The 24,063-nt window shown below is 38.1% G+C and overlaps 1 protein-coding gene across 1 annotated transcript in view; it reads left to right on the forward strand.

Moving 5' to 3' along the window:
• bmp2k (BMP2 inducible kinase) overlaps positions 1 to 24,063 on the forward strand; it is a gene marked incomplete at its 5' end in the record, with an annotated part of 87,688 nt that overhangs the window by 50,148 nt on the left and 13,477 nt on the right. The window contains 10 exon segments of the mRNA XM_062416766.1: positions 3,927 to 4,008; positions 9,935 to 10,067; positions 11,311 to 11,414; positions 11,976 to 12,055; positions 13,038 to 13,189; positions 14,929 to 15,119; positions 16,204 to 16,398; positions 19,373 to 19,665; positions 20,607 to 20,776; positions 21,665 to 21,823. Coding sequence (XP_062272750.1) covers positions 3,927 to 4,008; positions 9,935 to 10,067; positions 11,311 to 11,414; positions 11,976 to 12,055; positions 13,038 to 13,189; positions 14,929 to 15,119; positions 16,204 to 16,398; positions 19,373 to 19,665; positions 20,607 to 20,776; positions 21,665 to 21,823 — 1,559 coding nt within the window.

The raw sequence follows: 24,063 nt of genomic DNA on the forward strand, positions 1-24,063 counted from the left end.
CTGTTGTTATGTGGGTCAGTGATGTTTTTGTTTTTTTTGTGTCCATGTGGTTTAGTCAAATTTAAAGGTGTTAAAATGTGAAAATAAACGTATGAATAACTTGCACACATTCTTTTTTTGTGGACCCAGCATCAAATTTCTGCTTTTAATCCATTTTGAGAGAATATATTAGAGGATTATGGTAAAAATGTCTAAGTGGTGTAACCATAAAAAGTTTGTTACAAATAATTCAACTTGATTTAAAAACAGTAAATTCTCAATAAAACACCATATCAACTAGTTTGGCATGATCTTATATTATAACTTTTATATTAAATAAAGGTAATGGAATACAATTGTTCTAAATATTACATTTAATCTGGTAACCATGGAGATCAGGAAACATTTACATTGTTTTAAATGCAGTAATTATTAGTATAAGTCCACTTAAATACACTGTAGGTGATAAAATATGTAATGTTTATCATTCTTTTGTGGTTACACCATTTGACATTTTCAGGAGCATTCAGTCTTACTTTTGGTTAAAAAATGGTGCAAATGTCATTTCAAAAGACATAAAACCAACAAAAATACTAAATGTACATTTTAACAAACCTGATGCTGCTTTTAAAAATATTTTTAAAGATATTTTTGAATTAATCATCTTTTTAACTCTTATTTATCACTGACCCGTATATAAAAACTGTCTCAAACAAAGCCATCACCATTGTTAGTCTAATTTAGTCAGTTTTTGGGAATATTTGGTCAAAAAGGCTAAAACCAACAAATCAAGCTGTTACATTCACACTGAATTAATACCACTTTTAGTCTGGATAAATACTTCTCTCTAAACTAATTTTGACATATTTCCAAAGTGCTGTCAAATTAAGTGTTTGCATGCAACCGACTGTAAGTCAGGTTTGTTTATTTAATCGTCCAGATCGAGATTCCGAGTCCTTCTGGAAGCAGATTCAGCTCAGTTTGTTCCTCAAAACTCATAATCTGGCTCCACTTTACATTTCAGGACTTCAAATGAAAATCAAATGTTGTAAATGTCCAGGCTTCAAACTAGTTACTAAAGCAGTTATTCAAATGATGCATATTTAGAAAATTTGCTTTCAGATGTTTTTGGAGATATGAGGACCGGAGTTACGCCTCCTCCCATTTATGTAAAGTGGAGTTTCATGTCTTTACTGCCTCTGTGGCTCTAAATGTAAAGATATCACCACTTTACATTAATCCTCCTGTTGTCCTCGAGTCAAGGAAGGAAGGAAGGGAGGAAGAAGGAAGGAAAGGAGGAAGGAAGGGAGGAAGAAAGAAGGAAAGGAGGGAGGGATGAAGGAAGGAAAGGAGGGAGGGAGGAAGGAAGGAAAGGGGGGAGGAAGGGAGGAAAGAAGGAAGGAAAGGAGGGAGGAAGGGAGGGAGGGAGGAAGAAGGAAGGAAGGGAGGGAGGGAGGGAGGGAGGAAGGAAGGAGAGGAGGAAGGAAAGAAGGTAGGAGGGAGAAAGGAAAAGAGGGAGGGAGGGAGGAAGGAAGGTAATGGGGAGGAAAGAAAGAGAAGGAGGGAGGGAGGAAAGAAGGAAGGAAAGGAGGGAGGGAGGAAGAAGGAAGTAAGGGAGGAAGAAAGAAGGAAAGGAGGGAGGGAGGAAGGAAAGAAGAAAGGAAGGAAGGAGAGGAGGAAGGAAGGAAGGTAGGAGGGAGAAAGGAAAAGAGGAAGGGAGGAAAGAAGGAAGGTAATGGGGAGGAAAGAAAGAGAAGGAGGGAGGGAGGAAAGAAGGGAGGGAGGAAGGAAGGAACGAGGGAAGGAAAGAAGGAAGGAGGGAGGAAGGAAAGAAAGAGAAGGAAGAAGGAAGGAAAGAAGGAAGGGAGGAAAGAGAGAGGAAGGAAAGAAAGAGAGAAGGAGGAATGAAGGACAGACGGAAGGAAGGAAGGAAGGGAGGAAAGAAGTAACAGTCAAAACAGACGGGGTTAATTTGACCCGGGAGGACGACAGGAAGGTTAAATATTAATGCATTTAAATGAACAGCTCAGTCTATTATTAAAATTATATTTACACAGCACCAAATCACAGTAGTCCGGTCAGTAGATCAGACCTGTGAACTTTACCACAGTTACAGCTGCAATAAACCACAGCGTGCTGCTCTTATCGACAGTATACGACTTGTGTAAACTTTCCGTCTTGGTGACACAGAAACAAACGAGCGTCTGAGCTGCAGTGACTCATTCACATTCAGACAGACTCGATACATAACTTTTTATAACTCGGCTGGAATCACTCCAAAAAAGAAACAGCTGCTAGACTCTTATCAGAATGACTTTGATTAAAATGGAAAACTAAATAAGATGTTGTGCTTCTTTGTTACACTGAGATATCATAATGTAATAAATGTAATAAAACCATGGAAATATTCCATCATGCAATCAAAATGTAACTTAAGTAAATACTGCAGAAGAAGTAGCACAATATATATACTTTAAACTACTAAAAGTAGAAGTATTCAGTATCAAAATTCCCCCTTTTTTAGTTTATTATTATTATAAATGGTGTGTTAACATGTTAGCAGCTTTTTAATGTTGTAGCTGGTCGATGTGGAGCTATTTAACTTTTATTATTATTATTTATTTAACCTTTATTTAACGAGGTGTTAAGCCCATTGGAAAAGAAGGCTGCAGCATTTAACACAAGATTTAAAAAGCAGAATACAAAAATAATAATTCAAAGAAATAAGTTGCATTAAGATAAAAATATCATAACTTATAAAGTGCAGATGTTTTACAATAAAACAAACAATTACTCATAACTTTATTTATTTATGGAGCGCTTTTCATAACACTGTTATAAAGAGATTTTACATGAAATCAACTAAAACATAGAAAGAGCAAAATTGATATAAAACATCAGATCATTGTCAAAACCATGAAATAAAGAGATATAATATATAGAATTAAATACACTAAAATGATGAGGAATGCAGTCAGTAAAACTATTAAGAAGACCTTCCATCACATGTTAAATAAGAAGCATTAAGAGGAACATAAAGTGTAAAGGCTTTGCAATAAAACAGACAAATTAATTACTTAAAACTATTATTTATGTAGCACTTTTCAAATCAGTGCTACAAAATGCTTTTTCATAAAATCAAGTAAAACTTAAAAAGAGCAAAAATTGATAGTTGTGATAAAAGTACAAGTAAGGTAATCAAGATTATAAAACAGTCAAAACCAACTAGAGTCAAAACCATGAAATAAAGATAAAATATAGAATTAAAAATACAAAAATGAAATAGAATACAGTCAGGAAAACTATTAAGAAGACTTTTCCATCATAAATAAGCAGCATTAAGAAGAACATTACATAAAATATCATAAAATAAATTAAAAAGGCTTTTCAATAAAACAGAGACATCAATTACTTAACTTTTAACTATTATTTATGTCGCACTTTTCAAATCTGTGTTACAAAATGCTTTTATATAAAATCAAATAAAACATAAAAAGAGGAAAAATTCATAGCTGTGAAAAAAGTACAACAAGCAATTAATACTATAAAACATCAGATTATAAAGCAGTAAACAAAACAAATACAGTTAAAAACATAAAATAGAGATGAGAAGACGAATACAGTCATTAAAACTATTAAAAAGGTATTTTTTATAAAATGACATAAGCATTGTCGAATGGAACAAATGTTTTTTTTTATGCTTTTGTTGTGTAATCATCATTTTATTGTATTTAAATATCATTATAAGTATCTACTGCTGTGAAAAAATGCAATATTTCCATTTTACATGTGTTGGTTAAGTATAAAATATCATTAAATGAGCTAAAAATCTCATGTTTTAAATAGATAACTGTCGTCCATGAACTTAGTAACTTCCCTCTGCTGCTGCTCAGTCATGTTGACCTTTGACCTGTTATTGATCGTTGTTCTGTTGTCGTAACTCACAGGTACACGACGCTGTCATATCGAGCGCCGGAGATGATTAACTTGTACGCAGGGAAGGCCATCACCACTAAGGCTGATATATGGGTACGCTCCTACTCTGTGTGTGTGTGTGTGTGTGTGTGTGTGTGTGTGTGTCTCTTTAAGGGATCCTATTTTAGTTAACCTTTAAAAGGGGAATTCAAGGGGTTAATACTTGGTTTAAAGGTTAAGATAAAGATTGAGTTTAGGCATTTAACCCTTAACATACTGTTCAGTTTAAATTTGACAGCTGTAAAAAAAATTTGAAGACTTTTATAACTTTAAAACTTCTAAAATGTCATATTTTGCTTCAAATTTTTGTCCATTGAGACTGTTTTTGGCTCAGATTATCTCCGTATCTATTGACATGTGTTTCAGTGAAATTAATAGTTAATAGCTTTAATAAGATAGTAGTTATGAGGATTTCTTTTTATGATGTAGCAGTGAAGACTGATGGCTCTAATGGTTATACAATAAACCCCACAGCTCCATAAAGTTCTGCTCATTTTCACTTTACATAAAATAACATTTAACCACCAAAAAGAGACATAAAAATGATTAAAAAGAGACTTAAATTGACTAAAGAAACCTAAAAACTGAAGAGAAAAATGACTAAAATCAACCTACAGTTAGTTTGAGTAACAGCTGCCATCTAGTTGCCATGGTAACGTAGAGATGGAGTGACTAAAGAGACCCAAAACTACCAAAAAGAGACATTTAAATCATTATTACCATGTTATATTATCACGTCTTAGGTAAAATAGGACATGATATTGTGTGATAGGAGATGTTTAGTGGTGTAAAAGCTAAAAAAATACACTCTCTCTGCTCTCTGAAACATTAATCAAGGTTTAATCACACATTTATAGATCAGTCAGATCAACTATTGATGCTTTCTAAACACATCTGTGGTTCAACATTTGGTATAAACATGCAAAATATGCAAAAAATGCAAAATATGAACGGTATGTGAGGGTTAAATAGGGGCTAGGTAATGCATTATGTCAACGAGTGTCCCCACAAGGATAGAAAGACAGATTTGTGTGTGTTTGTGTTATGCACCCTGCAGGGCTGGAATTGTCCTGGGTGTCACTCTGCCCCGACAGGTTCTCTCTCTCTCTCTCTCTCTCTCTCTCTCTCTCTCTCTCTCCCTCTCTCTCTCCCTCTCTCTCCCTCTCTCTGTCTCTCTCTCTCTCTCTCTCTCTCTCTCTCTCTCTCTCTCTCTCTCTCTCTCTCTCTCTCTCCCTCTCCCTCTCTCTCTCTCTCTCTCTCTCTCTCTCTCTCTCTCCTTCCTCGCTCTGAGCTATTTGCCTCCACCGGCTTTCCAACAATGTTTTTCCCTCATAAAACATTAAGCAACATTTATTCCCCAAACAACAAAGCCAAGACTCCTTCTCCTCCTCCTCCTCCTCCTCTTCTCCCCTCTCTGCTTTGCCTTGTCCTCTTCTATCCATCCATCCTTCCTCCCTCCATTTGAGATAATTAGGCCCAGTTTGAGGACCTTGATAAGCTCCAGTGTGAAATGGGCCTCGGCTGATTTTTGAAGGTGTGATACAGAGAGAAAGAGAGAAAGAGGGAGAGAGAGAGGGAGGAATAAGGAGCTTTGGACTGCAGCCATTTTTTGAAGGATGGTGTAAATTGATGCACTAAAAAAAACCCAAAGGGAGTTAAACCAGCGAGCAGCACACACACAGAGAGAGATAAAGATGTGGCTTGCTTGATGAGACACCTCGTGCATATAAAAGTGTTCCTGCTGTTTTTGAATCCAGACCCAAAGAAGAAGATTAAAACCTAACATGCACAAATATACAGAACAAACATGAGTAATAATGAACTGTATTAATTTAGGACACACACGCTGTAACAGTGGAGGAAATCTCTGCAAGGATTTCATGTAATATTCATGTTAAAGTTAATGAAAAATGATATGAATAAAATTTTGCTACCTCTTCAGAAACCATCCAGAAATCTGCTACTGTTAACCTCAATTTTTTGCACCTTTCTTAGAGCTGTACATTGATGCTGTGCATGTTTTTAACCCACTTTTTTTTTTACATTTGGTAGCTTTAAAAACACCTTATACACATTTATTTTAGCAGGACTTTTCCTAATGTGACCCCAAATATAGAAAAATGGAAATAAAAAGCATAATTTTTTATATTTTTGTGCAGCTGATTCACATTTTTAAATATGCAAATGTACAAATTTGACCTGTTTATTTAAAAAAATCAATAATCAGCATTCAAACATGAACACATCATATTCTATATGCGCTGTAAAATAGTGATTGTAAGTGTCTTTTTTCTCCCAAAAGATTAATCAAACATTTATTATTTGGGAATTTATGAATATGAATTGGTATAGACACTAATTATTAATATTTTTAAGACTTTTAAACACATTTAATGCAAAATATAGGACTTATATATTCACCTTGCAGCAGTGAGGTACTTTTGCACCTCTAATCTAAATAACTTTTGATAAATAGGAATAAAGACTAAAAATTCAGTTAAATTCAATTCAATTCAATTATCATTTCAAAAATGCTTAAAGTCTCCCACCACTCAATTATGTTTGCATACTTCCTGTCCTAAAATGTAAAGGTGTGTTGCTCTCGTAGCTGCTTACAGCACTTATATACCCGCAACGCTCCTGGTTCCAGTCCGGCAAGGGACGTTTGTTGCAGGTCAAACCCGTTTCTTGTAAAAACCGGTGTAAAAGTTGGTCTATGTTGGGGGGTGTCATGCTGGGAAAAACACTTATCTATTAAAGACTGGTTTATTTTAATGCACCAGTAGCTACTCATTTTTAAACACAGATGTTTATACTCCAAAACTAATGATGAGTTAATACTGTGAAATGCCTAAATAAAAGCAATTATATATATATTTTTATATATGCAAATGTGCAAGTTTGACCTGTGTTTATTTAAAAAAAAAAAAAAAGGGGGATTAATGACTGTGAAGTGGTTTAGAGACAGTATGTAAAAGGTTAAATATGTTCTTGTTGACTTTCATACACCTGCTACTGTGGATGAATTAATATTTTTATCTTTATAGTTTCAGATGAACAGACAGAAGCTATAAACAGGCCGACTACTGTTGATCGCACAACAAGCACCAACTTCCTATTAACCCCCCCCTCATGCATTCTCACTTCCTGTTCTATGCTTAGCCATGCATTTTTAAAGTCTTTATCTCTCCTTTTTTTTCTTTAATACATTGCACCTCACACACACACACACACACACACACACACACACACACACACACACACAGAGTTATTCTTGTGTGGCGGAAATACTGCCTGACTCAGATTAGAAGTTTTTTTTTTTTTTAAGTATCAGACTGGATTAAAGCTCGTTCGGTGGTGGAAGAACTGTGAAAGAATCTTTCTTCTTCTTCAGACGGGGGGAAACTAAGCAAAGAGGAAAGATTCCCTAAATGCTTCGGCTGATTCTAAAGTCTCTTTCATCTCAAACGGCATCATCAGCAAAAATAAAAAAATAAAAGGGGACGACGGAGCCAAATATAGCACCAATTGAATATATTATTTTTTGCATATAGATTTGTTTGGACAGTCGTATCGCCGGGAGACTCGACTCCAGGCCTTTAAGTTTTTAAAGCAGCAGTGACATTAGGAGCTTTAATTCTTTGCTAAGCAGTCTTGTGTGTGTTTCTCATTGGGGGGAAATTAAAGGACTTCATGTTAAGCACCCTGTTTCCTCCTATTAGTAACATGAGAACCGCACATAATACCACCTTAAAACACTTTTTAAACACTATATTATAGGTCAAAACTAATCAGCTAGTTAGTTCTAGTTAGTTTGGATCTTCCTCCTGTGTTATTCCTTCCTTCCTTCCTTCCTTTCCTCCCTCCCTCTCTCCTTCTCTCTTTCCTAACCCCTACCTTCCCCCCTTCCTTCTTTCCTTCCTTCCTCCTTTCCTCTTTTCCTTTCTCCCTCCCTTCCTTCCTTCCTTCCTTCCTTATTTCCTCCATCATTCCTTCCTTCCTCACTTCCTTCCTTCCTTTCCTCACTCCCTTCCTTTCCTCCTTCCTTCCTCCCTTCTTCCTCCCTTCCTTTCCTCGCTCCCTTCCTTCCCTCCTTCCTTCCTCCCTTCTTCCTCCCTTCCTTCCTTCCTTCTTCCTCCCTTCATTCCTTCTTCCTCCCTTCCTTCCCTCCTTCCTTTCCTCCCTCCCTTTCATTCCCTCCTTCCTTCCTCCCTCCTTTCCTTCCTTCCTTCTTCCTCCCTTCCTTCCCTCCTTCCTTCCTTCCTCCTTCTTCCTTCCTTCTTCCTCCCTTCCTTCCTTCTTCCTCCCTTCCTTCCTTAACACGAGGACAACAGGAGGGTTAAATATTACCAGCGCTGCGTTTCGAACGTCTTTACTTAAGATAAAATGTGCTTATCGTTCTTTATTTTTTAAAAACTGTCAATCATCACAAGTTGAGATTGAATGCTCGGTCATATTTATAGTTTTGCTTACTCGTGTATTTAATCAGATAATTTTTTGAGTCATAGTCAGTCTCATTTCGTCAAAAGTAGTTGAGAGAGTTCTGTATTTTATGTTTTTCCTCAAAAGATAAGCAGAGTTTGATGATGTTTTACTCCTGATAAGTACTTACACATGTTATTCTTTAAAAGTAACTTTGATTAACACAGTTTAAAGTCGCTCCTTTCTCTCCAAAAAGGTTTTTTTGTCTTATTTCAGTTAAAAGTTTGAGCTTCTCTGTGCAGAATGATGTATGTGCAAAGTTTGTTTTCACAGTCAGTCTGCTTAAGGAGGAACGTTTCTTTGAGTCCACCTTAAATCTGAGTTTAAATGTGACTTATGACATCACAACTAGTTTTGAGCCAATCATGGCCCAGGATGAAACTTATTGTCTCAGAAATAATCGTGATAAATTATATTATTGTCATTAGAAGATCATTTTATACCACTGATATAATGATAATAGGGATTGGCAGTATTGGCTATTAGTGGCAAATAAACCTGGATAATTAGTATTTTTGTGCTTTTTTAGCCGTTATTATTACAGACGATAGTCGAGACATGACAGGAAATCATTTAGAGAAATATCCAAAAAAGGTAAAAAACTCAAACCAGTGATGTTATGGTTCATGTTGCAGGTTTTAAGACCTTAAGATACTTTGACATCCAGCGAAAAACAAACCAGTGGACTAATTTTAATGATGCAAAGTGAGAATTTGAAGTGTATGTTTCTGTAAAAGCTCGAACTAAAAGACGCCTTGCCATCATGATCAGACCTGTCATGATAACTACTTTAGTTTGACGATATATTGTCTTAGAAATAATCACGATAAATGATATTATTGTCATTTAAAGATCATTTTATACCACTGATATAATGATAATATAATAGAGAAGAGTTATTAACCCATAATTCTTCTGCAATCTCCACTCAGGACGTCCACAGTGAAGAATGGAGGACACTACTCACTTAGCCAAATGTGCCATGAATAGCCTCTTAGCTGCTAATGTGAAGTGCGGCAATACTGAAGTCAATAAAAACCCCATCGAGGTCATGTCCATATATAGACATGATGATGTAGATAGTTACATTAATGTACGATAAGTCGATAATTATTGTGACAGGCCTGCTTATACAAGTGTGATTATATGGACTTTACAGTGAAGTAAGAGACATTATGAGTCTTTTTAAACATGTGTGGAGATGATCTTTTTAAAGTTTTGCTCACTTTTTGCAGCAGAATCAATGTCGGAAAGCAAATATTTAAGATGTTAAGAAAGCATATAATGACTGGCTTTTTAAAAGATAGAAAAATATAAGACACTAGTATATATTGTGGTATATTAAAGGTATTGCAGACCTTTGAATATGAGCAGTATCTGATGTTTTTAAATGCTTTTTTCGCAGATATGAAACCAAACAATACCAACTCTGAAAGTTACTGAATGCAGTTTGTGTGTGTTTTTTATTAACTGGACTCTTTTTGTTTTTCTTCCACAGGCACTCGGATGCTTGTTGTACAAGCTGTGTTTTTTCGCTCTTCCATTTGGGGAGAGTCAAGTCGCCATATGTGACGGAACCTTTATCGTTCCAGATAACTCCAAATTCTCCTTCAAGTTGCACTGTTTAATCAGTAAGTCTGACGTCTAATAGTTGATTTAAAGAAGTCAGAATACGTCTTTGAATGATTTGGGAGTATTTGACTTGACTTTAGATTTCTGTCTGACTGTTTTCATGATTTTTTTCTGCAGTATTTTCAGCTTATACTGTTTTGAAAGACTGTAGAAAAGGCGTGTTTGGAGTGGAAAGTTTTGTTTTTTTGACCTTTTTGAGTGTGTAAATCACTTTTTATGAATTGTAGACACATATTTGGCCAAACTGAAGCTTTCACTGTCTGTCCAACTGCGTCAAAGCACAGCTACTAAAACAAATGGACAGAAGGCAGCACAGAAGATTTATTATATCTCTTCTTTTAACTCTACTTAAATATCTTCTATCATTATCTACATTATAATTTACACACACACACACACACATAGTTTTTAAAGTATCATTTTGACTGTGCTCCTGCTCTGCTCTGCTCTGCTCTGCTCACCCACAGATTGATCAATAACTGTCTTTTTGCTTTGTGCATTTACACAACCTGAGCCTGTTTGAACCAGTCACGGACTGTCAGAGTTATTACAGCCTTGTTTGCTTTCAGGTTACTTCACTTCCCTTCATGCATCTCATGCTGGAGCTTCCCCTTTTCTGCATTTATTGAACAACAGCTCCCCCAAGTGGCCAAATAGGAAAGATGCAGCCACTTATATATGAGGAACTTGTATTTAACCCTCCTGTTGTCCTCGAGTTAAGGGAGGAAGGGAGGAGGAAGGAAGGGAGGGAGGGAGGGAGGGAAGAAGGAAGGAAGGAAGGAAGGGAGGGAAGGAGGAAGGAAGGGAAGGAGGAAGGAAGGAAAGGAGGAAATAAGGAAGGAAGGAAGGTAGGAGGGAGGGAGGGAGGAAAGAACAGAAGGAAGGGAGGTAGGAGGGAGGGAGGGAGGGAGGGAGGGAGAAAGGAAAAGAGGAAGGTAGGAAGAAGGAAGGAAGGAAGGAAAGGAAGGTAGGAGGAAAGAAGGAAGGAAGGAAGAATGAGGGAGGGAGGAAGGACAGACGGAAAGACGGAAGGGAGGAAGGAAAGAAGGAGGGAGGAAGGTCAGAAGGAAGGAAGAAAAGGGGGATGGAGGAATGAAAGAAGGAAGGGAGTAAAGAGAGAGGAAGGAAAGAAAGAGAGGAGGAAGGAAGGGAGGAAAGAAGGAACAGTCAAAACAGACGGGGTCAATTTGACCCGGGAGGACGACAGGAAGGATAAATAACTTCTCTTTCTCTTTTTAACAGGATATATGCTCGAACCCGACCAGGAGAAGAGACCAGACATTTACCAAGTGTCCTACTTTGCCTTCAAGTTAACTGGAAAGGATTGTCCAGTGTCAAATCTCTTTGTAAGTCACAAGAACAAGGCAGTTTGTGTTTGCTTAAAGTAGGGCTGAAGGATAAAGCGTTAGGGTATCTATATCTAGATATGAACGGGCAAGATATTGATATAGTAAAAAGCAACGATATGGACGATATCAAGAGTTTACAGTAAAGTTAAATGTTGTTTACAGTAAGTGAAGCACTGTGTCAAATCAGATGTTACAGCAAAATACATTTATATTTATTTAAATGCAGCCAAAGACTTAATTTTCACTGTTTGCATCATTTAAAATATTGTTAAAGCATTTGTTGCAAATTAGATGATGCAGAAAAAATGTTTGTTTTTTTATTTCAGTGCAGCTTAAGACAGTTATCGGTCTGTTTTTATTAATGTTGTGTGATTTTGTTGAAGAATACTTAATTTTAATTGTTGCTTCACTTTAAAATGTCAAACAAGTGTGAAATTATATTGCATTGGCTTCATGGAGATACAATCATTTCTCCATATCGTGCAGCTTTAGTTTAAAGTTTGCATCCTTTCTTTTTTTTAAACTCTGATTTTGGTGTTTTTCTCTTGCTCTCTCCAGAGCTCTCCCATCCCTACATCACTACCAGAGCCTCTAACGGCCAGCGAGGTCGCCGCGAGGAAGAGTATGACGAAAGCAAGGTACGACTCACTATAAAGACTCACTCGGAGAGCTGCTTTCTTAATGATTTACAAACTGAATAAAAGCAGAGCACGTTAGACGACAGGATGTTACATTCAGTGCAAAGACAGTAGAAACATTACTGTTCATGTGCATAGTAATTATTATGAAACTGTGCAGACATACATAAAAAATGCCTTGCATATATATGTATTTATTTGTAATCATCTCTTAACCTTCGTGTCGTCCTCCCGGGTCAAATTGACCCCGTCTGTTTTGACTGTTCCTTCGTCCCTCCCTCCCTCCCTCCCTCCCTCCTTCTCTCTTTCTTTCCTTCCTCTCTCTTTCCTTCCTTCCTTCTGTCCTCCCTCCACCCCCCTTTCTTCCTTCTGTCCTTCCTTCCTCCCTTCCTCCTTTCCTCTGTCCTTCTTTCCTTCCTTCCTCTTTTCCTTTCTCCCTCCCTCCCTCACTCCTTCCTTCTTTCCTCCCTCCCTTCCTTCCTTCCTTCCTTCTTTCTGTCCTTCCTCCCTCCCTCTTCTCTCTTTCTTTCCTTCCTCTCTTTTTCCTTCCTTCCCTCTGTCCTCCCTCCATCCCCCTTTCTTCCTTCTGTCCTTCCTTCCTCCCTTCCTCCTTTCCTCTGTCCTTCTTTCCTTCCTTCCTTCCTCCCTTCCTCTTTTCCTTTCTCCCTCCCTCCGTCCCTCCTTCTGTCCTTCCTTTCTCACTCCCTCCCTCCTTCCTTCTTTCCTCCGTCCTTCCTCCTTTCCTTTCCTCCCTTCCTCCCTCCCTTCTTTCTTTCCTCCCTTGCTTCTTCCTTTCCTTCCTTCTTCCTCCCTTCCTTCCTCCTTTCCTTCCTTCTTCCTCCTTTCCTTCCTTCTTCCTCCTTTCCTTCCTTCCTTCCTTGACTTGAAGACAACAGGAGGGTTAAATTTCAATGTGAACACTCACTGTGTTTATTAGTGAAGGAAAACCTAAACTTCTTTCTTTTTCTCCTTTCTCTCTCAGGATAACAGACTCTGTGGGTCCGACTGAGACATCGATAGCTCCCAGACAGCGGCCAAAGGCAGCAAACAGCAACGTCCTGCCCATCGCTAACACGGTCACGCCTGTCAAAATGACCGTTCCTTCAGCAGCACCCGTCAGCAACGGACAGAAAGGTCTGTTAAACATCAGCCAGACTGATATATTATTTTATCTTTGGTGATGCATGAATGTCTGACAGTGACTTGTGTCTTCTCATCTGAACACAGAAAGTTAAAAACAGAAGAGCTAATAATAGAATATGTGTTTATGTATAAGATGGAATACTTTAGTGCAGAGGGGTCAAACTCATTTTTATTCAAGGGCCACATACATACATATGATCTCATGTGGGTCGGACCATTAAAAAGAGGGTAGGAAGGAAGGAAGGACAAGAATGATAGGAAGGAAAGAGGGAAAGAATGAAGCATTTTATTACATTTGAGAGCTGTGAAAACATCCAATACTTATTTCTAATAGGAGGACTTTTCCTAATGTGACCCCAAATATACAAAAAATGGAATTAAAACACATATTTTTTTTTTAATTTTGTGTGCAGCTGATACACATTTTTCTGTATGCAAATGTCCAAATTTGGCTTGTTTTTATTAGAAAATTCATTTTTATATTCATATTCTATAAAATGTTCTTCTGGACCATAATATAGTGATTTTAAATGTCTTTTTTCCCACCATAAATAAACAGAATACACTCTTTATTAAGGATTAATCAAACATTAATTAATGACTGATGGGGGATTTATGAATGTGAATTGGTGTAGAGACTAATTATGAGTTAGAATATGAACAGTATGTAAAGGGTTACCATACATATATTTATTATTATTTATTCATAGTTATTTTTGGAAAGTTCTGCAGCATGTGTGATAACTACTCTGCTCCATGATTAATATTTATGATTATAACCAAAGTCTACCAAAGCAATCAGCCAATCACAAGACTGAAGAAACACACTGATGCACCTGAAGTATCCAAAGATACACCTGTATGTGGTTACCATAGCGATCATTAATAAATGATGCATGCATTTGTTTTGGTCTGACCTGCTGGTTCTCTAGTGCGACATCTAGTGGGGATGAATGTCACATTTTGCATAATCTAGGTTTTTTAAAATAAGCATTTTTCGCAGCATTCGTGTTTCTCAGAAAGACTCTTATCCTTCGTGTCGTCCTCCCGGGTCAAATTGACCCTGTCTGTTTTGACTGTTCCTTCTTTCCTCCCTCCCTCCTTCTCTCTTTCCTCCCTTCCTTCTTTCCTTCCTCCATCCCCTTTTCTTCCCTCCTTCTTTCTTTCCTTCCTTTCCTCCCTCCCTCCTTTTCTCTTTCTTTCCCCCCTACCTTCCCCCTTCCTTCTATCCTCTGTCCTTCCCTTCCTTCCTCCCTTCCCTTTTTCTCCTTTCCCCCCTCCTACCTTCCTTCCTTCCTTCCTTCCTTCCTCCGTCCTTCCTCCCCTTCCTTCTTTCCTTTCCCCCCTCCTACCTTCCTTCCTTCCTTCTTTCCGCCGTACTTCCTCCCTTTTCCTTCCTCCCTTCCTCTTTTCCTTCTCCCTCTCCTCCCCTCCTCCTTCCTTCTTTCCTCCCTCCCTCCTACCTTCCATCCTTCCTTCTTTCCTCTGTCCTCCCTCCCTTCCTCCTTTCCTTCCTCCCTTCCTTCTTTCCTTTCCTCTCTCCCTTCCTTCCTCCTTTCCTTCCTCCTTCCTCCTTCTTGACTCGAGGACAACAGGAGGGTTTAAGTAGTTTTAACAGGGAGAAAAATGTCATATTAAATCAGGATGTATTGATACTATTTGTAATATGTCTAAATACTCAATCTCTGTTAGATTACGTCCCTTAATTGCATCTCAATCTTTCCACACAGCTCCCACCCCAAGCGCAGCGCAGCCAGCCATTCAGCCGCAGCCTAGCAGTCAGCAGCATCGAGTCCTGCAGCAGCTGCAGCCCGGTGATCTGCGTCTGCAGCAGCTGCAACAGCAACAACAACAACATCACCACCATCAACAAGCAGTGCAGCAACAACACGCTAATGCACAGCAACTCCAATACCTCCAGGTATGTCCTCCACACTCACAATGCATACGGGTTAATGATGGGTTAGTCAAATTGAAAGGGGTTAAAATGTGAAAATAAACGTATGAATAACTTGCACACATTCTTTTTTTGTGGACCCAGCATCAAATGTCTGCTTTTAATCCATTTTGAGAGAATATATTAGAGGATTATGGCAAAAATGTCTAAGTGGTGTAACCATAAAAACTTTGTTACAAATAATTCAACTTGCTTAAAAACAGTAAATTCTCAATAAAACACCATATCAACTAGTTTGGCATGATCTTACATTATAACTTTTATATTAAATAAAGGTAATGGAATACAATTGTTCTAAATATTACATTTAAGCTGGTAACCATGGAGATCAGGAAACATTTACATTATTTTAAATGAAGTCATTATTAGTATAAGTCCACTTAAATACACTGTAGGTGATAAAATATTTAATATTTATCATTCTTTTGTGGTTACACCATTTGACATTTTCAGGATCATTCAGTCTTACTTTTGGTGCAAATGTCATTTCAAATGATATAAAACCAACAAAAATACAAAACGTACATTTTAACAAACCTGATACTGCTTTTTAACCCTTTACATACTGCTCATATTCTGACTGAATAATTATATATTCTGATAATTAATCTCTACACCAATTCACATTCATACATTTCCCATCAGTCATTAATGAAGAGTGTATTCTATTTATTTATGGGGGGAAAAAAAGACATTTAAAATCACTATTTTATGATCCAGGAGAACATTTTATAGAATATGAAGAATACAGCAAGATGTTTTGAATGGTGATTTTTTTAAAATTTCGGACATTTTCTTACGTTTTATTTCCATTTTCGTATATTCAGTGTCACTTTAAGTAAAGTCCATCTAGAGGAAATTAGTATTGGATTTTTTTTCCAGCTCTTAAATATAAAAATGAGTCAAATTTAACCCTGAACAGTATGTAAGGATTTTCTGAATTGCTCATCTTGCCATCAATGTTAGAGTTCACTGCTAGTTTCTAAAAATATCCAATGTTGTAACTTCCTCTCTTTTTTACAACCTCCTCCTCTCTTTCCTCCTCCAGTACCAACAAGCTTTGCAGCAGTCCATTCAGATGCAGCAGCAACAGGCTTTGCTCCAGCAGCAGCAGCAGCAGCAGCAGCAGCAACAGGCGTTGCTCCAGCAGCAGCAGCAGCAGCAGCAGCAACAGATGATGATGCAGCCGATGTACCAGCAGCAGGTTGCTCAAGCTCAGGCTCAGGCCCAGTACGCAGCCATGGTAAGTTACTGCAAGAGGTCTGCATCAATCAAAGCTGCTAAGACTCAGGATTAGATCTAAAAATGGGAAATCCGTTGTTCCTGTTTAAGTCTCCTGTTGTCCTCGAGTCAAGGAAGGAAGGAAGGGCGGAAGAAGGAAGGAAGGAAGGGAAGGAGGAAGAAGGAAGGAAGGGCTGAAGAAGGAAGGAAGGGAGGGAGGAAGAAGGGAGGGAGGGAGGGAGGAAGGATGGAAGAAGGAAGGAAAAGAGGGAGGAAGGAAGGGAGGAAGAAGGAAGGAAAAGAGGGAGAAAAAGGAGGAAGGAAGGAAGGAAAAGAGGGAGGAAGGAAGGAAGGGGGGAAGAAGGAAGGAAAAGAGGAAGAAGGAAGGAAAGGAGGGAGGAAGGAAGGAAGGGAGGAAGAAGGAAGGAAAGGAGGGAGGAAGGAAGGGAGGAAGAAGGAAGGAAAGGACGAAGGAAGGAAGGGAGGAAAGGAGGGAGGAAGGAAGGAAGAAAGGAGGGAGGAAAGAAAGAGAAGGAGGGAGGGAGAAAGGAAAAGAGGAAGGAGGGAAGCTAGGGGGGAGGAAAGAAAGAGAAGGAGGGAGGGAGGAAAGAAGGAAGAGAGGAAGGAAGGAAGGAAAGAAAAAAGGAGGGAGGAAGGAAGGACAGAAGGAAGGGAGGAAAGAGAGAGGAAGGAAAGAAAGAGAGAAGGAGGGAGGGAAGATTGACAGACGGAAGGAAGGGAGGAAAGAAGGAACAGTCAAAACAGACGGGGTCAATTTGTGGAGGACACGAAGGTTAAACACATTCAAGCATTCGATTGGTTGCTTCAAACTTAAAGATCATTACAGTATTTCAAGGCTTCAGATTTCATCCAAACTCTGCAATAAATAGCTCGAAGGAAATGACAGCGAAACACATGGAGGCGCAGCAGGAAGTAACACAGAGCTGAATATTTTTGGAGGTTTTTTTTGTTTTTTTTTTAAATGTCAGAAAAGGCCCGAAAATTTTCTCTCTCTCTCTCTCTCTCTCTCTCTCTCTCTCTCTCTCTCTCTCTCTCTCTCTCTCTCTCTCTCTCTCTCTCTCTCTCTCTCTCTCTCTCTCTCTCTCTCTCTCTCTCTCTCTCTCTCTCTCTCTCTCTGTTTGAATGTTTCAAACACTGGCAGACAGTCTCCTTCAGTCGCAAAATGCTCCGTTTCCGTGCCAACGCAGCATTGGAAGCAGACGCTAGAAAAACTTCCTACTGACCCCCCGTCCAAGTATTGAAGAAAAACTAGTATTTACGCAGATTACTGCATCAAACCACACAAACACAGGTCTTCCAAATACGCACTGTGTTGGGGCGGCACAATTTTTAGCTCGTTTTTTTTTTTTTTTTTTCCTTCTCCCACCGAACGAGTACCATCTGTTTTATTTCAGAGGCAATCTGGTCCGAGCGAAGCCACGAGGGGATCGAACAGAGGGTGAAATCGAGGCTTTTTTTTTTTTATCGTGTCGCATCCTGACATATGAGGCGGTTCACGAGCAAAGGGAAAGAGAGCGCCTCCTTAAATTTTTACTGTTTTTTTTTTTTTATTCCCAGGAAACCGGCTAAATATTTTTTTAAAAGCAACGTTTTCTTTTGTGAACTTAGACCTGATTTTGCTAATTTTTGTAAATGTGTTGTAATGACGGAGCAGTAGTTTAAGAGCTAAATTGAATATATAAATAGAAATAGTTTTTTAAAAAAAGAGAAAGAGGAGTTTTAGTTGTTTAAGTTTCGACTCATTTCATCTACTTGAGGATGAATATATAAAAATATTACTTATGTATGGGTCAATAATATGTGTCCATGTGGTTTAGTTTAAATTTAAAGGGGTTAAAATGTGAAAATAAACGTATGAATAACTTGCACACATCCTTTTTTTGTGGACCCAGCATCAAATTTCTGCTTTTAATCCATTTAGAGAGAATATATTAGAGGATTATGGTAAAAATGTCTAAGTGGTGTAACCATAAAAACTTTGTACCAAATAATTCAACTTGCTTTAAAAACAGTAAATTCTCAATAAAACACCATATCAACTAGTTTGGCATGATCTTACATTATAACTTTTATATTAAATAAAGGTAATAAATATTACATTTAATCTGGTAACCATGGAGATCAGGAAACATTTACATGTTTTAAATGAAGTAATTATTAGTATAAGTCCACTTAAATACACTGTAGGTGATAAAATATGTAATATTTATCATTATTTTGTGGTTACACCATTTGACATTTTCAGGAGCATTCAGTCTTACTTTTCGTTAAAAAATGGTGCAAATTTCATTTCAAATGATATAAAACCAACAAAAATACTAAATGTACATTTTAACAAACCTGATGCTGCTTTTAAAACTATTTTTTAAGATATTTTTGAATTGCTCATCTTGCCAACCCTTATTTGTCACTGACCCAAATATAGGTTGTTCAGAAAAAAAGACTGTACAATTAATATTTAAAGTAATTACCATAGTGAAAGGTTAATGTTAAGGAGACTCGTTTAATCTCCTTAAAGATAATTCCCATTAAAAAATATTTCTTATGTTTACTTTTAATGAAATATCGACAGGGTTGCAGAATTATCAATGATTTTCTGTAACTTTATAGAAGTTTTTTGCCTTTTTTAGACCATAGTTTGGGTGTTTTTGGCACATTTACTATATGAATCAGTCATTTCCAGCACCACACACAATATGCAGTTTTAACGCAACTTTAAACTATCAGTCAGTGTTTTTTTTTGTTGATCTTTTGTTCAGTTTTTGTTGTCCTACGTTGCTGTTTGACTCTCGTTCCCTCGTCCCTCCCCCTCCACTGTGTCCCCAGCTTTCCAAACAATCCAAAAACTGGTGTTTCTAACAACATTTCATCATCTACTTCTTTGGGTTCATCATTGTGTTGCGCCATTGAAATCAAAAGTCCGTCCCTCATTCCCTTCCCCCCTTTTTCTCCCTCTCTTCTTCCTCCCCTAACAGCTGCACCAGTACCAACAGGCCTTTGTCCAGCAGCAACAACAACAACAACAACAACAACAACAACAACAACAACATCATCAGCAGCAGCAGCATCTTCTTCATCATCATCATCCTCAGCAGCAGCAGCAGCAGCATCTCCCCGCTCAGCAGCCGCTCCCCTATCTGTCCTCCCCTCTCGAGTTTCAGATCCCTCTCGGTTCCTACAATGCAACTACACCCACAGCAGGAACCGGAGCTGGGAGCGGACCGATGGGCGGACCGTCACCTGTGGATCCATCATACACTAACCCCAGGTAAATGCCCCCCCCCCCCCCTCCCCAAAATACTCCTCATCATAACACAGGTGAAGGTCTTAAAATTAAACTAAATCAAGTATTGGAACATCCTGATTTTTCTTATTGTAGTTTTTTTTTTTACTCATATTGACACTAAGAGTTCAGATTATAACTTTTTTTTCTTCTTCATGGTTTTAAAAGCTTCTTATGACTTTAGAACCAATAATATGTGTTATTCAATATGAAAGTAAATCAAAGTTTTTTTCAAATTAGATGTAAAAAATTTCAGTGGCACACTTTCCTTCCTGTCTTCTTTTCCTTCTTTCCAACTGTCCTTCCTTCCTTCCATCTTTCCTTCCTTCTGTTCTTTATTCCCTCCATCTTTCCTTCCTTCCTTCCTTCCTTACTTCCTTCCTTCCTTCCTTCTTTCCTTCCTTACTTCCTTCCATCTGTCCATCCTTCTGTCATTCTTTCCTTCCCAGATTCTGTCCTTCCCTACTTCCATCCATTGTCCTTCCTTCCTTCCTTCCTTCTTACCCTCCATCTTTCCTTCCGCCTTCTTCTCCTTCATTCAATCTGTCCTCCCTCCTTCCTTCCCTCCCTCTTTCCTTCGATCTTACATTCCTGTCTTCTTTTCCTTCCTTCCATCTTTCCTACCTTCTGTCATTCTTTCCTTCCCAGATTTTGTCCTTCCCTACTTCCTTCCTTCCTTCCTTCCTACCTTCTGTCCTTCCCTACTTCCTTCCATCTGTCCTTCCTTCCTTCCTTCCTACCCTCCATCTTTCCTACCTTCTGCCCTTGCTTCCCTCCATCTTTCCTTCTTTTCCTTCTTTTCTTCCCTCCTTCCTTACATCTTCATCAGATCATATTGGGCTGTATGTTTGTGTTCTCTCAAATGTTTCTGTAGGGACTCAACACTGATGTTGTTGTTGTCTTTCTGTCTCTGTGTCTCTCCGCAGTAGAAACCCTCTGCTCTCCTCAGACGGGATCACCCCTCCCTCTCAGAGCTGCAACAGTACGGTCAGTAACCCCCCCGACATGTCTGGCTGGAATCCTTTCGGAGAAGACAACTTCTCCAAGCTGACGGAGGAAGAGCTGATCGACCGGGAGTTTGACCTGCTCAGAGCAAGCAAGTGACCCTTTCATTCATATTTACATCTAAACTTTAATAGATTTCTCCCTCTTGTTCTGTTCATCAGTGAGATATTAGGTTTTTAGTCCAGTACTAATATGTCACTTATTGTCTGTTGCAGAGATGAAATATACATTTTTTTTAATACGTTTTACATATTTTTTAACACTTTTTTGCTTTTTTTCTAATCAATAAATACTGTACACACCTTATATATACATATATATATATATTAAAGCCTGACTGATACTGGATTTTTTTGGCCAGATGCCGATACCGATAAAAGGGAGTAAAAAAAGAAAAGAAAAATATTGATATATCCGTTTTATATACAGAATATCTATTAAAATGCTCATTTTTTTTGCAGTGTGGTGGTTATCAAACACATATTTTAAAGTTTATATAACATAACTTTTATTGTATAAAAAGGCATAAGTGCACTGCAACAGTAAACTTCACTGGGAATTAAATCATTATAAATAGCTATGATTAATTAAAAAAAAAGATCTAATATACATAAAATGCTGCCGATATAACTTATAACTTAATTGATAGCCAGATTAAAAAGTTAGATCTTAAGTTTCTCTTTATGTTTTTAACCCTTACATACTGTTCGGGGTCTAATTTCCCCCGTTTTTTCACTTTTGAGAGAGAAAAAAAAACATTAAAAAATGAACATTTTAGCCAGAAATGTTACGACTTATCCTCACGTGGACCCAGAATATACCAAAAATTGAAATATTTTACAACTTTCTTAAAAATGTAGAGACTAATTAAGCCTGAATATGAACAGTATGTAAGGGTTAAAGGTTAATGTAGTAAACAAACCCCTCGTCTGGTGTCATGGATCTAAGCATCTTCCTCTCTCTGACTTCCCACCTACAGATAAACCCGTTGAGAGAACAGCCAGCGTGGAAACGGACCGACCGCCTCATGCTGCTGTTGCTGCCGCGTCCGTCACCTCCGTCAGCGCCGCCGCCACCACCACCAAGCCCCTCCCACCAGAGGACCTGTTCGGCTCGGTCCCGTTTGTGGCCAGCGCAGGCAAGTCTTAGAAGAGTCTCTACCGTGAGGACCCAACACTGTGGAGCCACCTGCCCCCCTTCTCCTTTACCCCCAACCTCCTCCTCTTCCTCCTCTTCCTCCTCTTCTATCCCACCTGACCCACCCCCCCCCCGAAAAACCCCAGTGATGAGTCAGATTTTTTTAGTTGGTTTTCTAAATGTCAGTCAGCAGGTTTTAGTTGTTCTTTGAAGCTTTCCGGTGACTTCTGTTACTAAACTTTAGGAGGAAAAGAAAGAAAGCGTTAAGCAGGAATAGCACGTTGTGTATCGGTGACGGGCGGTAAAGCACTTACAATCGCTATAACAAACATTTTATGCAAGTAATAAGAACGAGTGTGACTTGGTTCGGTAGATTTGAGGCAAGGTACTAAACAAGGCGACTCTCATTATGAGGCGCTTTGCATAAGATAAATAAATAAAGAAAGTGTGTGAGGAATGATTTAAATAGAGCAAATTGTCCAATAAAGAACACAGCTGGATAAAATCAGCATTAAAAGCAATATGCACACATAACGAGTTTGAAGTATAACGAACGTGAGACATAGTTAATGCTAATTAGGGCTGAGTGATGTCAATATTTCAATGATTTCAGCCATAAGACCACAATCATTTCCTTCTATATCATACATATAGGCCACTTAATTAAAAAAAGAAGACCCCCATTTCTTAGAGAATGACTTAAGAGTTAAAAGTCTAAAGAGTTTCCTGCAGCGTTGAGCCCATCTCCGCATCTCCACTCAAGTTTTTAATGATTTTGCTCCTTTTTGTTGAAATATACATCTATACGAGCCCGTCATGCCTCCCCTTTAAAGGACCAGTGTGTATAATTTAATGGCATCTAATGGCATGGACATGGCAGAAATGGAATATTATATTAATAAGTGTGTTTTAGTTAATATATGATCACCTGAAAGTAAGAATCATTGTGTTTTTGTACCTTAAAATGAGCCATTTATACCTATATAGTGAGAGGTTCATTGTTTCTACAGTAGCCCAGAGCGGACAAACCAAACACTGACTCTAGAGAGGTCTTTTTGGGGTTTTTTGTTCGTTTTGTGGCAGCCGTAGGAAGAGGAGGGTGAGGGAAGGGTTATTCAGTCAGTTGCAATCTGCAACCTCACCACTAGGTGTCACTAAATCCTGCACACTGGTCCTTTAAAGCAACAGTCAGATGCCCAAATAAACATTGACACGCGTTGTAATTGGTTTCCTACTTTTTTAGCACACCTGCAAAATTAATCCAACTACTTAAAGGATAGGTTTAAGTCTGTGTTAAAGGTGCAGTGTTTATAATTTAGTGGCATCTATTGGAAAACACTTGGCAATTATGGAATATAGTATGCATAAGTATGTAAAAAATGTCAGTGTAAAAATGAGCCCTTTATATCTTCACTTCACTGTAATACTATGTTTCTATGCACTAGATGTCACTAAATCCTGAACACTGGTCCTTTAAAACAACAGTCAGACCCACGTTGTAATTGGTTTCCTACTTTTTTAGCACACGTGGAAAATTATCCCCTTAAGACAGTGGATCTAGATTTAGTATTACTACTTAAAGGATAGATTTAAATCTGTCTTAAAGGTGCAGTGTGTATAATTTAGTGGTGTCTAGTGGAACAGATGTGGCAAATATTGATATAATATGCATAAGTATGTTTTAATTAGTGTAAAATCACCTGAAAATAACAATAGTTGTGTTTTCGTTACCTCAGAATCAGACCTTTATATCTACATAGCACCTGCAATTTTCAACCTCACCACTAGATGTCACTAAATCCTGCACACTGCTCCTTTAAATCAACAGTCAGATGCCCAAATTAACATTGACACACTTTGTAATTGGTTTTTGCTAATTATCCCTTTAAGACAGTGGATCTTAATTTAGTTTTACTACTTAAAGGAAAGGTTTAAATATGTCATAAAGGTGCAGTGTGTAGAATTTAGTGGCATCTATTAGAACAGATGAATATAATATGCATAAGTATGTTTTAATCAGTGTAAAATCACCAGAATTATTGTGTTTTTGGTCCCTTAAAATGATCCCTTTATATCTACATAGCACTTGCAATTCTCAACCTCGCCACTAGATGTCACTAAATCCCTCCCACACACGCTGCTCCTTTAATAAACGATCAGCTCACTCAGCCCTGGTACTAATAATAAACTCCAAATCGGTAGAAAAAAACACTTGAACTTCCAAAGCTGCGGTTCGTCTTT

Source organism: Scomber scombrus, chromosome 4 (assembly GCF_963691925.1).
Source record: "Scomber scombrus chromosome 4, fScoSco1.1, whole genome shotgun sequence".
Classification (NCBI taxonomy): Eukaryota; Metazoa; Chordata; class Actinopteri; order Scombriformes; family Scombridae; genus Scomber; species Scomber scombrus.